The sequence below is a fragment of the Jatropha curcas genome, chromosome 6 (genome assembly GCF_041381405.1).
Source record: "Jatropha curcas cultivar XTBG-Jc1 chromosome 6, XTBG_Jcur_1.0, whole genome shotgun sequence".
Lineage (NCBI taxonomy): Eukaryota > Viridiplantae > Streptophyta > Magnoliopsida > Malpighiales > Euphorbiaceae > Jatropha > Jatropha curcas.
The window spans coordinates 8,974,498-8,990,067 of record NC_143156.1 but is presented as its reverse complement, the minus strand read 5'-3'; the positions used below and the strand labels follow the sequence as shown (position 1 = coordinate 8,990,067).

Below are 15,570 nucleotides of genomic sequence, written 5' to 3'. Positions count from 1 at the left end.
TCAGATTGACTTCATCCCTAGATCAAAGATACCAAACCTGCCCTATTATAAGATGAATCCAAAGGAGAGCCAGATCCTTTAAGAATAGGTAAGAGAATTATTGAAGAAGGGTCACATCCAGGAGAGCATTAGTCCTTGTGGGGTTCTTGCCTTATTAATACAAAGAAAAGATGGGATTTGGAGGATGTGTGTTGACAGTCAGGCAGTCAATAAGATCACGGTGCGGTATCGATTCCCTATTTCTTGTCTGGAGGACAAGTTGGACCAACTGTCAGGATCTATAATGTTCTCTAAAATAGATCTTCGTAGTGGGTATCATCAAATCCGAATCAAGGAGGGAGATCAATGGAAGATTGCCTTCAAGACTAAGGAAGGATTAAGTGGTTGGTTATGCCGTTTGGGTTGACTAATGCATCGAGCACATTCATGTGACTTATGACTCAGGTTTTGCATCCTTTCTTGCGCAAATATATAGTTTTGCACTTTGATGACATTTTAATTTTCAGTCGCATGGAGGAGGAACACCTTCAGTACCTTGGACGGGTGTTGGATGCTTTGCAAAAAAATGAGTTGTACATCAACCTTAAGAAGTGCAGCTTTATGACAGAGAGGATTCTATTTCTTGGCTATATTGTTAGCACGAAAGGAATTCATGTTGATGACAGAAAGATTGAGGCCATTCGAAATTGGCCTAGTCCCAAGAACGTCACTGAAGTTTGTAGTTTCCATGGTCTTGCTACCTTCTATATGTGGTTCATCAAGAATTTTAGCAGCATCGTCGCACCTATCACAGACTGTTTGAAGAAGGAGAAAGTTCGTCAATTTGTGTGGATTGAAGCTGCAAATAGAAGTTTTGAAGAGATTAAAGATAAGCTTACTTCCGCCCCTATTCTTGCTTTACCTGATTTTGATAAATTGTTTGAGGTTGATTGTGATGCTTGTAGGATTGGAATTGGTGGTGTGCTGTCACAATCCAGAAAACCTATAGCATTTTTTAGTGAAAAACTGAATGAAGCTAGGCAGAAATGGTCTACCTATGGGTAAGAATTATATGCAGTTTTTCGAACCTTCAAAACTTGGGAACATTATTTGTTGGGGCGTGAGTTCATTATTTACACCGATCATCAGGCTTTAACTCATTTTCAAACTCAAAAGAAAGTGAGCAAGATGCATGCACATTGGCAACGTATTTTGGTACTTTCCATTATGTCATCAAGCACAAATCAAGTACTTGTAATACAGTAGCGGATGCTTTGAGTAGGAGATCAGCTTTGTTGATTACCATTAGGCAAGAGATTATGGGGTTTGAGTTTTTTAAAGATCTCTATGCTTTAAATGAAGACTTTGCTGACATATGGGCTAGGATTGAAGCTAAATAGCCTACTGATGGTTTCTAGGTTCATGATGGGTATCTTTTCAAAGAAAATATGCTATGCATCCCTCAGTCTTCCCTTCAAGAAAAACTAATTAGAGAAGTCCATGGTGAGGGATTAAGCGGACACCTGGGCTGTGATAAAACTATTGCGGGTTTGGAGGTTTGTTTCTATTGGCCACAGTTGAAGAATGAAGTAGGAAAGCTAGTACAAAAATGTTCTGTTTCCCAGACACAAAAGGGCAATTCTGAAAAAATGGTCTTTACACTCTATTGACTGTATTGGAACAACCTTGGGAGGATTTATCTATGGATTTTGTGTTGGGCTTACCTTGAACTCAAACCGGAGCTGACGCTATTTTTGTTATTGTAGACAGGTTCTCCAAGATGGCACATTTTACCCCTTGTAAGCAAACAAATGATGCCTTACACATAGTAAAGTTATTTTTGCAAGAGATTGTTCGCTTGCATGGCATTCCCAAAACAATCACATCTGACTGAGACACAAAGTTTCTAGCTCACTTCTGGACAACTTTGTGGAAGAAATTCAACACTCAACTTAATTATAGCAGTACTGCTCACCCCCAAACTGATGGATAAACTGAAGCAGTGAATCGGACTCTTGGTAATCTTCTTAGGTGCATTTGCAGTGAGAAGAAGAAATGTGGGATCTTGCTCTTGCCCAAGCAGAATTCGCTTACAATAATGCTATCCATAGCTCCACCAAGGTATCTCCGTTTGCAATTGTCTACAGGAAGGTACTGGCCTATACTCTTGATCTTCTTTCCTTTCTAGCAGGTGCAGAAATGAACATTGCAGCTAATAACTTGGCTACCAAGCACGTGGAGGCATTCGAGCAAGTACAACAATTCATCACTGCTGCCAATGAAAAATATAAAGCTGTAGCTGATAAACACTGGTGATATAAATCTTTTACCATAGGTGATTGAGTCATGGTTTATCTTCGCAAGGAGCGTCGTGGAGCACAGAAGAAGCTTGATTGGAAAAAGATTGGCCTGTTTCAGATACACAAGAAGATTAATGATAATGCCTATGTACTTAACCTGCCCGAAGACATGAAGATTTCCAGGACTTTTAATGTTGCTGGTTTGTTCCCTTTCTATTCCGATGATGATCACTCGAGGTCGAGTTCTTTGGAAGTGGAGGGGATTGATGCGGAGCAACTAGCACTTAAATATATTGAAGACTTGGACCGCTGTAAATCCAAGAAGAATAGGCGCAACCGTGTCATTTCCAGCATGCCCGTGCCAGCCTCTGAGAGTCCCGGATGCGAGACACGCCCAAGCATAAGGAACACAGGCACGCCTGTGCTACAGCCAAGCCTGCCCGTGCTAGCCTTTAGAAGTCCAAGCACGCCCAGGCCATGTCAAGTACGCCCGTGCTGACGAGCCCATGAAGATTCGAGTGTCGGCACGCCCGTGCAAAGCCAAGCAAGCCCCGTGCTAGCCCTTGAGAGTCCTTGGCATGCCCGTGCCATATGCAGCACGCCCGTGCCATATCCAGCACGTCCGTGCCGCCTCCCTCACTAAGGTTTTGTCTATTTACGGATTTTATGTTATTTTAAGGGTTTTATGACTATTAACCTAAAACTATAAATAGGTTATTTTGTATTATTGTCACATTCATTATCTTTTGATCGTTATTCATATCAATAAATCTCTTTGAGAGTTTAGTTCTCTATATTATTCGTCAGATCAAACGACATTGATCAAACTCATGACGGAGTATAATCATTTATTCCCATTCACGTAACCGTTCTGCATCATTTTGGCAAGATATTTGTCACATAAATACAATAAAATGTCATATCAAAAATAGGCCCTCTCATGTTTGGAAGTATATTCAAATTGGTACGGAGGCAGTAAAGTTGGTTCTCGCAAGTTTGTGGTCAATGGTTGTTCTACCTTTTTTTTTTACTACTATATGTTTAATGGATGTTACTTCTCATGTTAATTTTTGGTATGATAATCTTTTTTTTCTCATTCATCAAGAGACTCGATGGATCGAAATAATACTGTGGACTACACAATAGAGGGATAGACCTCAACTGAACTCACCAAATTAGTCAAAATACTTGTGGTCGAGAGGAGTGGCACTTGATACTTCTCATTTGTATTCTTATTATGTCTTGCAAGGATCTTTTTAGTAGGGAATGAGCTTTAACTATTTAAAAATCCATAGGGAAGCAAACTCTATTACAAATTTTCTCTCTAATGAAGCGTTGATGACTTATAAGGACTCAGCATGTGCTGGAAGATACTTCTCATGCTACGAGATATTGATTTTGTACGGTATGAATATTGTATACATAAAAGTTATTGAAGATTTGTAAAGTATGTAGTCCGGTAAATATGGACTTGTGAATGCTTGTACGTGTTGAATATTTGACTGATATGTTCAATGAATGTGATCATGGATGTACACATGTCAGGCCAGTAAAAGTATATAAATTAACAAATGATGAATATATATATATATATATATATATATATATATATATATATAAAATGAGATTTTTTAAAATATACTTGATTAAATTTTATACTCCTTGAGTTCCAATTTGTTTACTTGTTATTTACTTTTGGAATGTTCCATAATATTTACAAGATTTTTAAATTTATATATTTAAATAATTATTTTTTCTATGATAACATTTATAATTTTTAGGAACGACTTTCTTTAATATCTTAACGAGTTATATATATATATATATTGCTTGAGATCGGCCGGCGATACCAAATCGGGGTCTGTCTCTCTCGTCTTTGCGCTAAGACTGGCAAGCCGGAGATAGGGGAAGCAATGACCAGAGCTGTTGCTAAGGAGATGAAGAGATCACGCTCGTTAGTTGAAGGCTAGCATCGCCGAAAAAACGAGACCAAGGGGAGGGGAGAGCTGCTGGAGTCGGCGTTAACGGGAAGGAGAGAATGGAGTTAGGAACCGATGGGAATTTTTGCACTTCTAGACACTTCTAATTGGTTACGGGCTGGTTTGGTCCGATTTAGGGAGGATTTGGCTCAATTTCGGGTTTTTGCTTTTTTTTTTTTTTTTTTTGGTTTATGGGTTTCTATTGGGTTTGATTTAGTTTTTAGGTTTGGTTTCTATATATAAAATAGTATTTTTATTAAATTTTGTAAAAAAAAATTCACAAAGTGAAATATATTTATTATTATTATTTATTTTGATTTCTTTTTATTTTGATTTATTTTTTTTTAAATGAAAATGTCCTTATCCTATTGAGTTAAATTTACTATTTAAATTTTTAAATGAAAAATTTTGAAAACAAAATTCCAGGTTGTTTCATGTAGGATATTCCAAACTTCATCGAGGGCGACATAAAAAATTGCATATTCTCATACACTCACACATGCACACACTCATACATTTGAAAATTTATTTTTAAAAATATATATCTAATTAAATTATTCAAACATAAACAAAAAGAACAACATAAAAAATTATACTTTTTCTCTTTTATTACCTCTCATAAATAAAATATTTTAATTATAATAAAAACACAATCAAATGTTTAAAAAATAAATTTAAAAATAAAATATAAAAATTTTCAAATATGTCATTATCATATATATCTATTTAAAAATTATTGAATAAACTTTATCTAATCAACTAATAAAATGTAATTTTCTAATTAGCTAGAACTAAGTCTATTATAGGATATTCTAAATTTCATTCAGGGCGATATCACAAATCTCATTATCTCATATTCCCTCATTTATTTATAGTATAGATAGATAGTACAGATAAATGTATTCTATCGACCTGCCACTACCCATCAATCATACTACAATATATGTTAGAAACTGCATTGAGATGCTTTTTTTGAGTATTGGGGAAGGAGGACTCGAATCTGAATCTATTGTTAGGTTATATATGTATTTATCACTAGACTGTACCTTAGTGTATGTTGAGATGCTTTTTGGATATGTATCAATTAAAATTTTGTGGCATTTTAAGCAATTCATTACTCAATTTATTTTGTAGTACTACTGTCACGTTAACAATTTTTTAACTTAAATCAAAAAGATTATTTATGAAAATCGAACTATTACATAGATAATGATCCATATGAATCCATTAATCTATTTAACCTCATAAGAAAATACATTGAAATGTCTAGCATTTATTTTAAAATTTTCAAAGCATAAGCTGCTATATAGCTGGAACATCACAATTGCAAATATGCAGCAACATATATAAAATCCAATGTCTTTTTAGCTTACTTGACTGGGGAAAGGATTGTATGGAATGGGAATCAAGTGTAGTTCATTTTTTCTCCTAGCTGTAATTCCAAAAGATTCAGACATGTCTAGATGATGTGGTTCTATTCCATTGGGCTGTTCCCAATCAAAATGGTATAACAGATTTGCAATTACAAGCTCAACAACTGCCATTCCATAGGCTATACCAGGACACATCCTTCTTCCAGCACCAAATGGAATAAATTCAAAGTCATTCCCTTTAAAATCGATAGAATTATTCTGAAATCTCTCCGGAAAAAATTTTTCAGCTTCAATCCAGTAACGACTGTTTCTTCCAATTGCCCACGCATTAACATTGACTTTGGTGTTGATTGGTACTTCATAGCCATCGATCTCCACTGCCTCTAAACATTCTCTTTTAACAAGTAAAGGGCCGGGCGGATGTAATCTTAAAGTTTCTTTAACAACTAATTTTAGGTACTTCAATTCGTCAAGTCTTGTTTCATCTATATTTTCTTTTTGATAATATACCTGTCTTATCTCTTCCTGTGCTTTTCTCATCACTCTTGAATCTTTTACCATTTCTGACATTGCCCACTCAATTAGTGTAGCAGACGTTTCGGTTCCACCCAGGAACATGTCCTAAAAAATAATAATTAATTAGACATTAAAGTATATATATATATATATATATAAACTTTTACTTGCAAATCGATTAAACAATTATTCAAGCATAAAACCTCGTATCTGTTATTAAAAAAATCTACTGTTAGTTAAGGGCGTGTTCGATAATTGGTTTTCAAGTGGCTTTTAGTGTTTTAACTATTTTTTACGGTGTTCAATAATATAACATTTAAAATAACTTTTAAATATTAAAATAGTTTTTATAAAAAAGTTAATGTTTTAGATTTTAGCCGGGTAAACAGACACAGTTGGACTCACCAATCCGACAAGCTTGTTTAAAATTTTGGTGGGCTCCCTGAAGCCAAGTTTGCAATGTATATAATATGCTTGGGCGTGATGTGTCATTCTGTCCAAATTAAAGGGTAAAGAGAGGATTGAAAACATGATCTTTACCAAGGAGGACCCAAAACTTCGATTTTTCCAAATTTCTTTTTATTTTTATTTTTTGGAGTTTGCTTGCCCTTATATAAGCATCCAACCAAACAACAAATATTTATCAAAATTTAAAATTGAAAATTTTAACAACAGTTATTTATCTATCAAGTTAAAAACAAAAGAAGACAGCTTTCTCACTAATAAACCGCAGCGGTTTTAAATATTATATGCTTTCAAAAGCTTTTCGTTTATAGCATTTCAAATATCCAAAAGAACTGCAGGATTTGATTTAGGTATGGGTGCATGTAGCCTCAATTAACTTAAGCAATAGGCAAAGACCAAACTAAACTATTCAATCTTCATTCATAAAATTAAGCAGAAATGAATATGAGGGGCTAGAGATTAAGATAAATCGGAGGCAAGATAAGATCCACGAGTCGAAGAGAGATAAAGGAGATGCTGCAGATTAAGCAATTGAAGCATTTATATTAACAACTCACATCTATCAAAACAGTTAATTTTGTCCAATAGGCACTAATTATACTCACCAGCATGACTGCTTTTATATTTTCTATCGTCAAGGGTAATTCAAGATTATCACTGTCCTGGATATTCAAAAGAACATCAACAAGATCATCTTGTTTGCCCTGAGAATTGCTTCTACCCAATCTCTTGTTTTCTCTGTGTTCACTAATTATATTTTCAAGCATTATGTCCGTTTCTTGATGCAACTTCTCCAATTTACTACTCATCCCAGTAATTCTATGTAGAAATTTAACAGAAGGAAAAAGATCAGCAACACTAGAAACTTCTAACACCTGCATAATTTTCTGCACAAGTGGCCAGAAAGCTTCGTGGCGTTCCAAAACCTTACCAAATGCGGACCTTAAAGCAATGGTATTAGATAAAGATGACACCATCTTACTAATATTAACTTTCAATAAACTGGAAATTGATCTAATAAAATTTGATACCTCCTCTTCTCGGATTGCTCTAAATGATCTTACGCGTTTTGTGCTTAATAGCTCAAGCGCACAAATTTTACGCATCTGTCGCCAACTATGGCCGTGAGGGGCAGAAAAGATGCCTTTGAAGTTATACATAAGAATCTCCGCTGCAAGGAGAAAAGGCCTTTGGGAGAAAACGATGTCGTGAGTTTTCAGTACTTGTTTGGCAGCTTCGGGCGAAGAAACGACAATAATGGGAACTTGGCCGAGCTTGAGATGCATTACAGGGCCATATTTGTTTGATAAATGTCTTAAGCGGTGATGAGGGAGACAGCCGAGGAGCTGATGCATGTTTCCTATTACTGGTAGCTTCCATGGCCCTGGGGCTAATTTTTTGGAGGAGGTTTTGTGTTTTCTTTGTAGAATAAAGATAAATAAGAGGAAAGTGAACAAGGCTGAGAAAATAGATAATTGTTGCAGGTACTCCATTGTAGAGAGACAGTTTTTGTTAACACATAAAAGATCAGAGAAACAAAGCAAAACGACAAACCAGCAAAAGAACAGAGAAAAATACAAGATAAGGAAAGAAAACATTAGTCTGTCTCACGTTTTCATTGATCACTAATAGAACATATATAGAGAAAGGGATATTATAGTGACATAGTCTAATAGATGACGTGTTAAACGTCTAGCCATTGCTAAACTTTGTACCAAAAAGTTAGGTATTTAGGAATACCTAACCACATTAATTACAACTTCCTTAATTACAACTAAGCACATTAATTTCAGCAAAAAATCAGATTTGAGTTTCTAAGAAAAAACTCATACGTCTGACAGTTTTTGTAATACCTACTTTTTTTTAATTGAAATGGAGGGATTGAAATCCAATTATTTCTAATACCTACTTTGTAATGTTTCTTTATGCATAATACATGTAGTGATATAATTGTGCTAGGAATGGACTGAAATTTTATATATTATATTGAAATGGACTTTCCTATATTCTCTCAATAGTTTCACCATCTTTTAATGAGCAAAGAAGAATTTTTATTTAAGAACTAAATAGAAATAAATACATATTCAGAAAAAATCCAACTAACAAGGTTACTACATCCAAGTTATTAGGCTTTTCCCATATACCATATTCTATCTGCAAAGTTAAGAAAAACCTGAATCTATACTCAATAAATAATCCAAAATACAAGAGCAAATAACAACAGTCTCTTTTCATGAAAGGAGAAAAGAAATTACTGATCAGTAAAAAAACATAAATATATCAGATACAATTTTATAACTATAAGTATGCCAAACAAGGTATTGTAGCTGGTAAACCTTTTCTTTACCAATGAATCTGTGAATGAGTTCCTTCTCCTTTTTATACGACAGAACTGAACTTAAGATAAAACATTAACTAATATATTAAATATATTAAATTTTTTTTTCACTATTCTCATGATCTTTTATTTTTGCTGGTAACCCAGATGATAGCATTCCTTAAATCAGACTCAATAATCAAAGGGCAACTATTATATTGCGACTCATAGAATTCTATCGCATTTAGAATGACTAAGAATTCAGCCTCATTTGAGTGCATAAAACCCACAGATCTATAAAACAAGCATAAGACATTACCTGAAACATTTCTAAGCTTACCACCAATACCTGTATCTCCTGGCTTGCCTCTTGAGGATCGACAAATCAATGAAAAATAACTTTTTCTTTTACTATTATATCATTATTTTAAATTGTAAAATTTAAAATATACACACAAAAATATTGTAAAAACCATGAATAGAAATATAAATCACATTTTAAGAATTTATTTATTCAAATTTTATTTTATTTGTTTGCCTCAAAAAATATTATTTTATTTATTTTATTTGGCTGAAACATTTATATTTATTTTTACTTCAGATATCTTATTTAATTAATTATATATAATATATAAGTTTTAGATTAAAAGAAAATTATAAGATATAGATCTAACTTTATTTGTTTTTAAGATTGGTTTATATATTTTCAACATATGCTTGTATTTAATGCTTTTTTTTTTTTTATTATTCAAAGAAAAAAAAGGAAGTCTTTTCATCAATGGATTAAAGCTATTTTGTAAAACCCAATACCTAAGCTATTGGTCATTTCATCCTATGCCACACCATTCAAACTTAATTATACACTTCGTGCGCGGGTATAAATACATTGTTTAAATAATATTATTCTTTATTTTGATTAATAATGTTAATAATTAACATGTATTTTTTCATTCAAAAATTAAACATATAACACGTCTTTTTTTTAAGAATATTGTTACTCGTGATATTAACAATATATATATATATATATATATATATATATATATATATATATATATATATATATATATATATATATATATATAGAGCAATATCCCGTGCATAATTAAAAAAAAAAAGTAAACTAAAATTGGAAGAATATATGTAAAGTTTATAGATTCTTAAATGAAATTTCTTTTATTATACTATTAAAAAATATTATAAAGATATATCAATAGTACAAAAAAATATAATTGTATTTTTAATTATTAGAGTCAAAATTAATAGATAGACATGTGTTCATGAGTATAGATTAAAAATTTTTATAATTATAGAGATAAATAAAAAAAAAAGAAGTAAAATGAAAGGTGGTAAAATTCATTATTTTATTTTATTTTAGAATTAATGTAAAAATATAATTAACTTGATATAAAATCTATGCATAAATAATTTATTTTATATAACTAAAAGTTGTATAAATCAACTTATCATGTTATTAATTCTCTAACACTATAATTTTTTTTTGAAGGTAATTCTCTAACACTATAATTAATCAATTATATTTAACATTATTTATTTTAATAAAAAAATAATTTTTAATTTTTTAATATAAAATAATAACTGCCCATATCATTAAACTTTATAAATTATGTGTCATTAAAATTTATATAAATTGTTACTTAATATGATAGTAATCCTCTAACGTTATATTAATTAATTACATTTAAGATGGTTTGATTCAATCAATAAAAAAATCATAAATTAATTTATTTTCAAATAAATATAAAGATAAACAATTAAGGCATTGTACATGTTATTAATTTGAAATCCTATGTGGGAATACCATGAGAAAATTTGTCTATATATATATATATATATATATATATATATATATATATATATATGAACATGCTTGGTTGATTAGGACCAGATTTTCATACATATTTTTTTATTTGAAGCTCCATTTCATTATAAGTGGATTCAAAATGTAAAATTCATTTGAAAATGAATTCTAAATAAAAATTAGAATTCGTTTATAAATAATTTTCATGTTTGGAATAAATTCAAAATTCAAAATTCATTTACTTTTATTTTTTAAAGTACCTACTATTTTGGAAAATTGGTCCTTGTAATTACTGATATTGACTATAGAGAGTAAAACATGTGCCAATGTTTTCCAAAAGCTAGTAATTAGGCAACAAAAAAATAATTGAATAATGCTTATTAGTTGAGGATTGAATGAGACAAGATTTTCGTACATATTTTTTTTACTTAAACTCAATTTATTATAAATCAATTTAAAATATTAAATTCATTTACAAATGAATATAGATAGAATTAGAATTGACTGTAAATAAATTTTCATGTTGCAATAGATTCAAAAATGAAAATTTATTTTCTTTTATTTTCTAAGATACCTTATTGTTTCGGAAAATTGCTCTATATACACATGTGCCAATATTTTCTAAAAGTTAGTAATTATACAAGAAAAAATAATTGAACAATTCTTATCAATTGGAAGTTGAATGAGACCAAATTTTCATATATATTTTTATTTCAAATATTTCTTGTATTAATAATGATATGAAGATGGTGGCAATAGTGGTGATGATGGTTGTAGTGGTGGTGGTGGTAGTGGTGGCGGTGGATTGGTGGTAGTGATAATCGTAAACAATAGAGTTCAATGTTAAATTTAATTATGATTCAATATTTAATAAGACATTGTAATGGAATGACAATTACATTGATTTTTTTATAAAATGACTATTACCTTATTTTAAGTAATGGAAATACATTGTAATTTTCATTACATCATGAAGTAAAAAAAAAATTTATCCAAACACCGCAATCAACTATGTAATGTTACATTAAACTAAATCTAGTCTAAAATAACCATAATGAGATTGCTTTTAGCTTTGGCATCTATTCATAATTGATTTTTCATCGATTACTTCCAAACCAAATCAGGTTTGTAAACTCCAAAGGTCTCTCTGTTGCCATAAATGGGCCAGTAGATAATGGTTCTTCAAGCTCTCTCAAGAGCTTGTCAAAGCTGGTTTTCCAATTTTTCTCTTATCACTCTATGTTTGATCTCAAACATGACAATTCCTTTATTCCTTTTTTAGTCTATGTTGATGACATCATTTTGGCAGGTAATGATTTTGAGGACATTGAAAGAATTAAACTCCTTGCTGGTCTTTTCAAATTAAGGATTTGGGAACACTTTAAATTCTTTCTTGGCCTTGAAATTACTAGATCCTTAGCCAGCATTTCAGTTTGCCAATGCAAATATGCATTAGAGCTTCTTTCTTGACACGGGTTATTTAGGGCTTTTTACAAATATGGTGTTTTGAAAAATATGTAATTACGGAAATAGTGTTTTGTTGACATTTGAAAAGTTATTTGTTACAGTTATTTGTTGACATTTTAAATATGGTGTACTCAACAGCATGACAGCTTTTCTATTTTCTAACGTCAGGGGAATTCAAAGCTATCACCATACTGAAGATTCAAAAGAACATCCATAAGATCTTCTTCTTTGCCCTCAGAATTGCTTCTACCCAATCTCTTATTTTCTCTATGTTCATTAATTATGATTTCAAGCATTATATCGGCTTCTTGATACAACTTCTCCAATTTACTCTTCATCCCAGTAATCCCATGAAGAAATTTAACAAAAGGGAATCAGCAACACTAAAACCTTCTACAATTTTCTGCACAAGTGACAAGAAAGCTTCGTTGCATTCCGAAGCCTTACCAAATGCAGACCTTAAAGTAATGGCGTTAGATAAACACAACACCATCTTACTAATATTAACTTCCGATAAATTAGAAATTGATCTAATAAAATTTGATGTCTCCTCTAAATGATCTTACGCGTTTTGTGCTTAATAGCTCAAGCGTACAAATTTTACGCATCTGTCGCCAACTATCGCCGTAAGGGGCAAAAGCGATGTCTTTGAAGTTATATATGAGAATCTCCGCTGCAAGGAGAAAAGGCCTTTGGGAGAAAATGATGTTGTGAGTTTTCATTACTTGTTTGGCAGCTTCGGGCGAAGAAACGACAATATTGGAAACTTGGCGAGCTTGAGATGCATTACAGGGCCGTATTTGTCCGATAAATGTCTTAGGCGGCGATGAGGGAGAGAGCCGAGGAGCTGATGCATGTTTCCTATTACTGGTAGCTTCCATGGCCTTGGGGCTAATTTTTGGTGGAGGTTTTGGGTTTTCTTTGTAGAATAAAGATAAATAAGAGGAAAGTCCATTGTAGAGAGTCTGTGTTTTTGTTACACATAAAAGATCAGAGAAACAAAGCAAAAAGACAAACCAGCAAAAGAACAGAGAAAAGACAAAAAAAAATTTCACAAGTCAGAGCGATAAATAGAGAGGCAGGAAAGATGATAAAAAAATTGCAATATTTTGTATTTAATAAAAATAATGAAACTCACCTTCTTATTCTTGTAAAATAAAAATTAGTTTTTGACCACTATAGAAAGCTTTGCATGTTCACCTTCGTAATATTACATATGTTACATTTAGACATTGTTATTAAATCTAGAAGCCTCTTCCGTCTTATATTAAATCTGCAGATGATTACACATGAGATGTAGAGAAAGTGTCTTTTAAGCCAACGGCGGAAAGAATTATATGAATGAGAAAAAGAGAGAGATGTTAGAATATTTGGGGGTGAGATTGCAGTTATATAGGAAACACAAGGTAAGCATTCCAAATGTAAGACATATAACAAAAAATTTTAAATACTCCCGAAGTTATAATTATCTTTATAAGATATCATTAATAATTATTAATTTAAAAATATTGGCTAAATTATTAAAAATACCCCAAATTTTGCGAGTAATATTAATTATACTCTGAATTCAATTTTCTTCTCCTAGTACCGTGAATTTTAATTTTAGTTACAATAATACTCTAATATCAAATTGTATCTAATTTAATATATAAGATATTATTTTCGTTAGACCTCTATTCTCTGTCATGGTCAGATTAACTAAAAATTCACTATCTAACAATTTCCTAACTAATATTAATTAGAAATTTAAATTCATAAAAAGCCAAACAAAATAATAAAATATTAGTTAGTTGTAAGCATAAAATATTAGTTTAAGTTTTTGTTTTGCAATTTTTTAAGCAAGGAATTTCATTAGGGCGTCATTTTATTTTTAGGGATTATTATTTGTTGGCTCAAGGGTCAATTTTATCTTGAGATTTTGATGATTATACAAAAAAAATAAATTTAATATTCTTGTATGTGCTAATATTATTTTATGCAGAAATTATTGTTGAAAATTATTGAAGAAATGAAGTTCCTATATCCTAAGATTTTTATTTGAAGACCATGAAGATTAATGAAGATATTTTCTATTGGTTAGTATTATAATAAGTCTTAGGAAATTATTGTAGGATAGAGAGTAAATAATATTATAAGCACAAATCTATTTTATCTCTCTCAAAATTGTTTTGAAATGTTTTTGAATAAATTTATTAAGAGGATATAGCCAAAATCTTTACTCTTCACGTTTTTTCATCTAAAATATCTTTGGAGTAAATATTCTTGGTTGCTATTAAATGAAATTCTGCAAAAAGTATTTTCTGATCTAAAAAGCAGTTTCTGATTTAATACAGCTGTCTGTTTCTAATACAGCTGGCTGTTTCTGATATAAATGTTACACTATTTTTTAAACTGAACCTTTCATCTTCAAACCTTGCATGTGTGAATATTAAATGTGGTCAAATAGCCCTTTTAATTGCAACCCATGCATTGCCTCGTTAGTTTAAAAACATCAGAAACTTTATTGCTCATTAAAGCAAAAATAATCTCAACGTTAACTTCAAAAGAGAATATCATCTTTTCATATAAAAATCATTTCCTCTTTTAAAAAGAATGGGTTTTTCAAAAGAGTATGAGTCTATTGTTTAAAGCTTAAATCTCTCAAAGCTTTCTCTTTAATCCCCCTATTTCTTTTCGTCACTTTGCTTCAAGAAAAATTTTTAAGAGAAAAGAAAATTTATTAACAATATTTTCTGAAGAGCAGTTCTAATCTTTAAATATGTTTTCTAAATTCGTTTTCTGTTCTTCCTGTGCTTATATTTGCATTTCTCTCTGTCTATATAGATTCTGTAATCTGTTGTAGACAGGCTCTTTATTTGAAAACTTTTGTGTAATAGCTTAGGTGAAAAGCTATGGTGTTATATGTTATCAAGCGACCTTCTCCTTGTATGAGATTCTAATGTCTTGATTTGATTTTCTGTTCTCTGCAAAAACAGAAGGGGTTGAGGTTAACTAGAACCTTTGGAAAATCTAGTGGGATAAAGGTTAGATCTAGGTGTTGATCTATTTCCTTGTATTGTTGGTTTGTCTCTTACCCTTGAAAAGAGATAACATAGTGGAGGATCTCAAGATGCGTCTTGGGGAGTGGATGTAGGCGAGTTAGTGCCGAACCACTATAAATCTCTGTGTTTATCTTCTTTTACTTTCTGAAGTTCTGCTTGATTATATTCTATTTACGCAACTGTTAATCTGTTTAGAAATGCGATGTTGTTAATGAGTTTCTGATTCTAATCGTGAATAAGCTTTATCTATGTGGAACATTAGAACTCTGGATTTCTATATTGTGATTTTACCAAGTTCTAATCTGTCCTTC

General features: G+C 31.4%; 1 protein-coding gene across 1 annotated transcript; it reads right to left on the bottom strand.

Annotated features, from left to right (window-relative positions):
- Positions 1–5,456: 5,456 nt before the first annotated feature.
- On the bottom strand, positions 5,457–8,240 carry LOC149495511 (desmethyl-deoxy-podophyllotoxin synthase-like). The gene is made up of 2 exons (XM_089723558.1): positions 7,218–8,240; positions 5,457–6,252 (listed from the first exon to the last, which is right to left on the bottom strand). The coding sequence occupies exons 1-2, from the start codon at positions 8,208–8,210 to the stop codon at positions 5,623–5,625; spliced, it is 1,623 nt and encodes a 540-aa protein (XP_089579684.1). The 5' UTR covers positions 8,211–8,240; the 3' UTR covers positions 5,457–5,622.
- Positions 8,241–15,570: the final 7,330 nt, after the last annotated feature.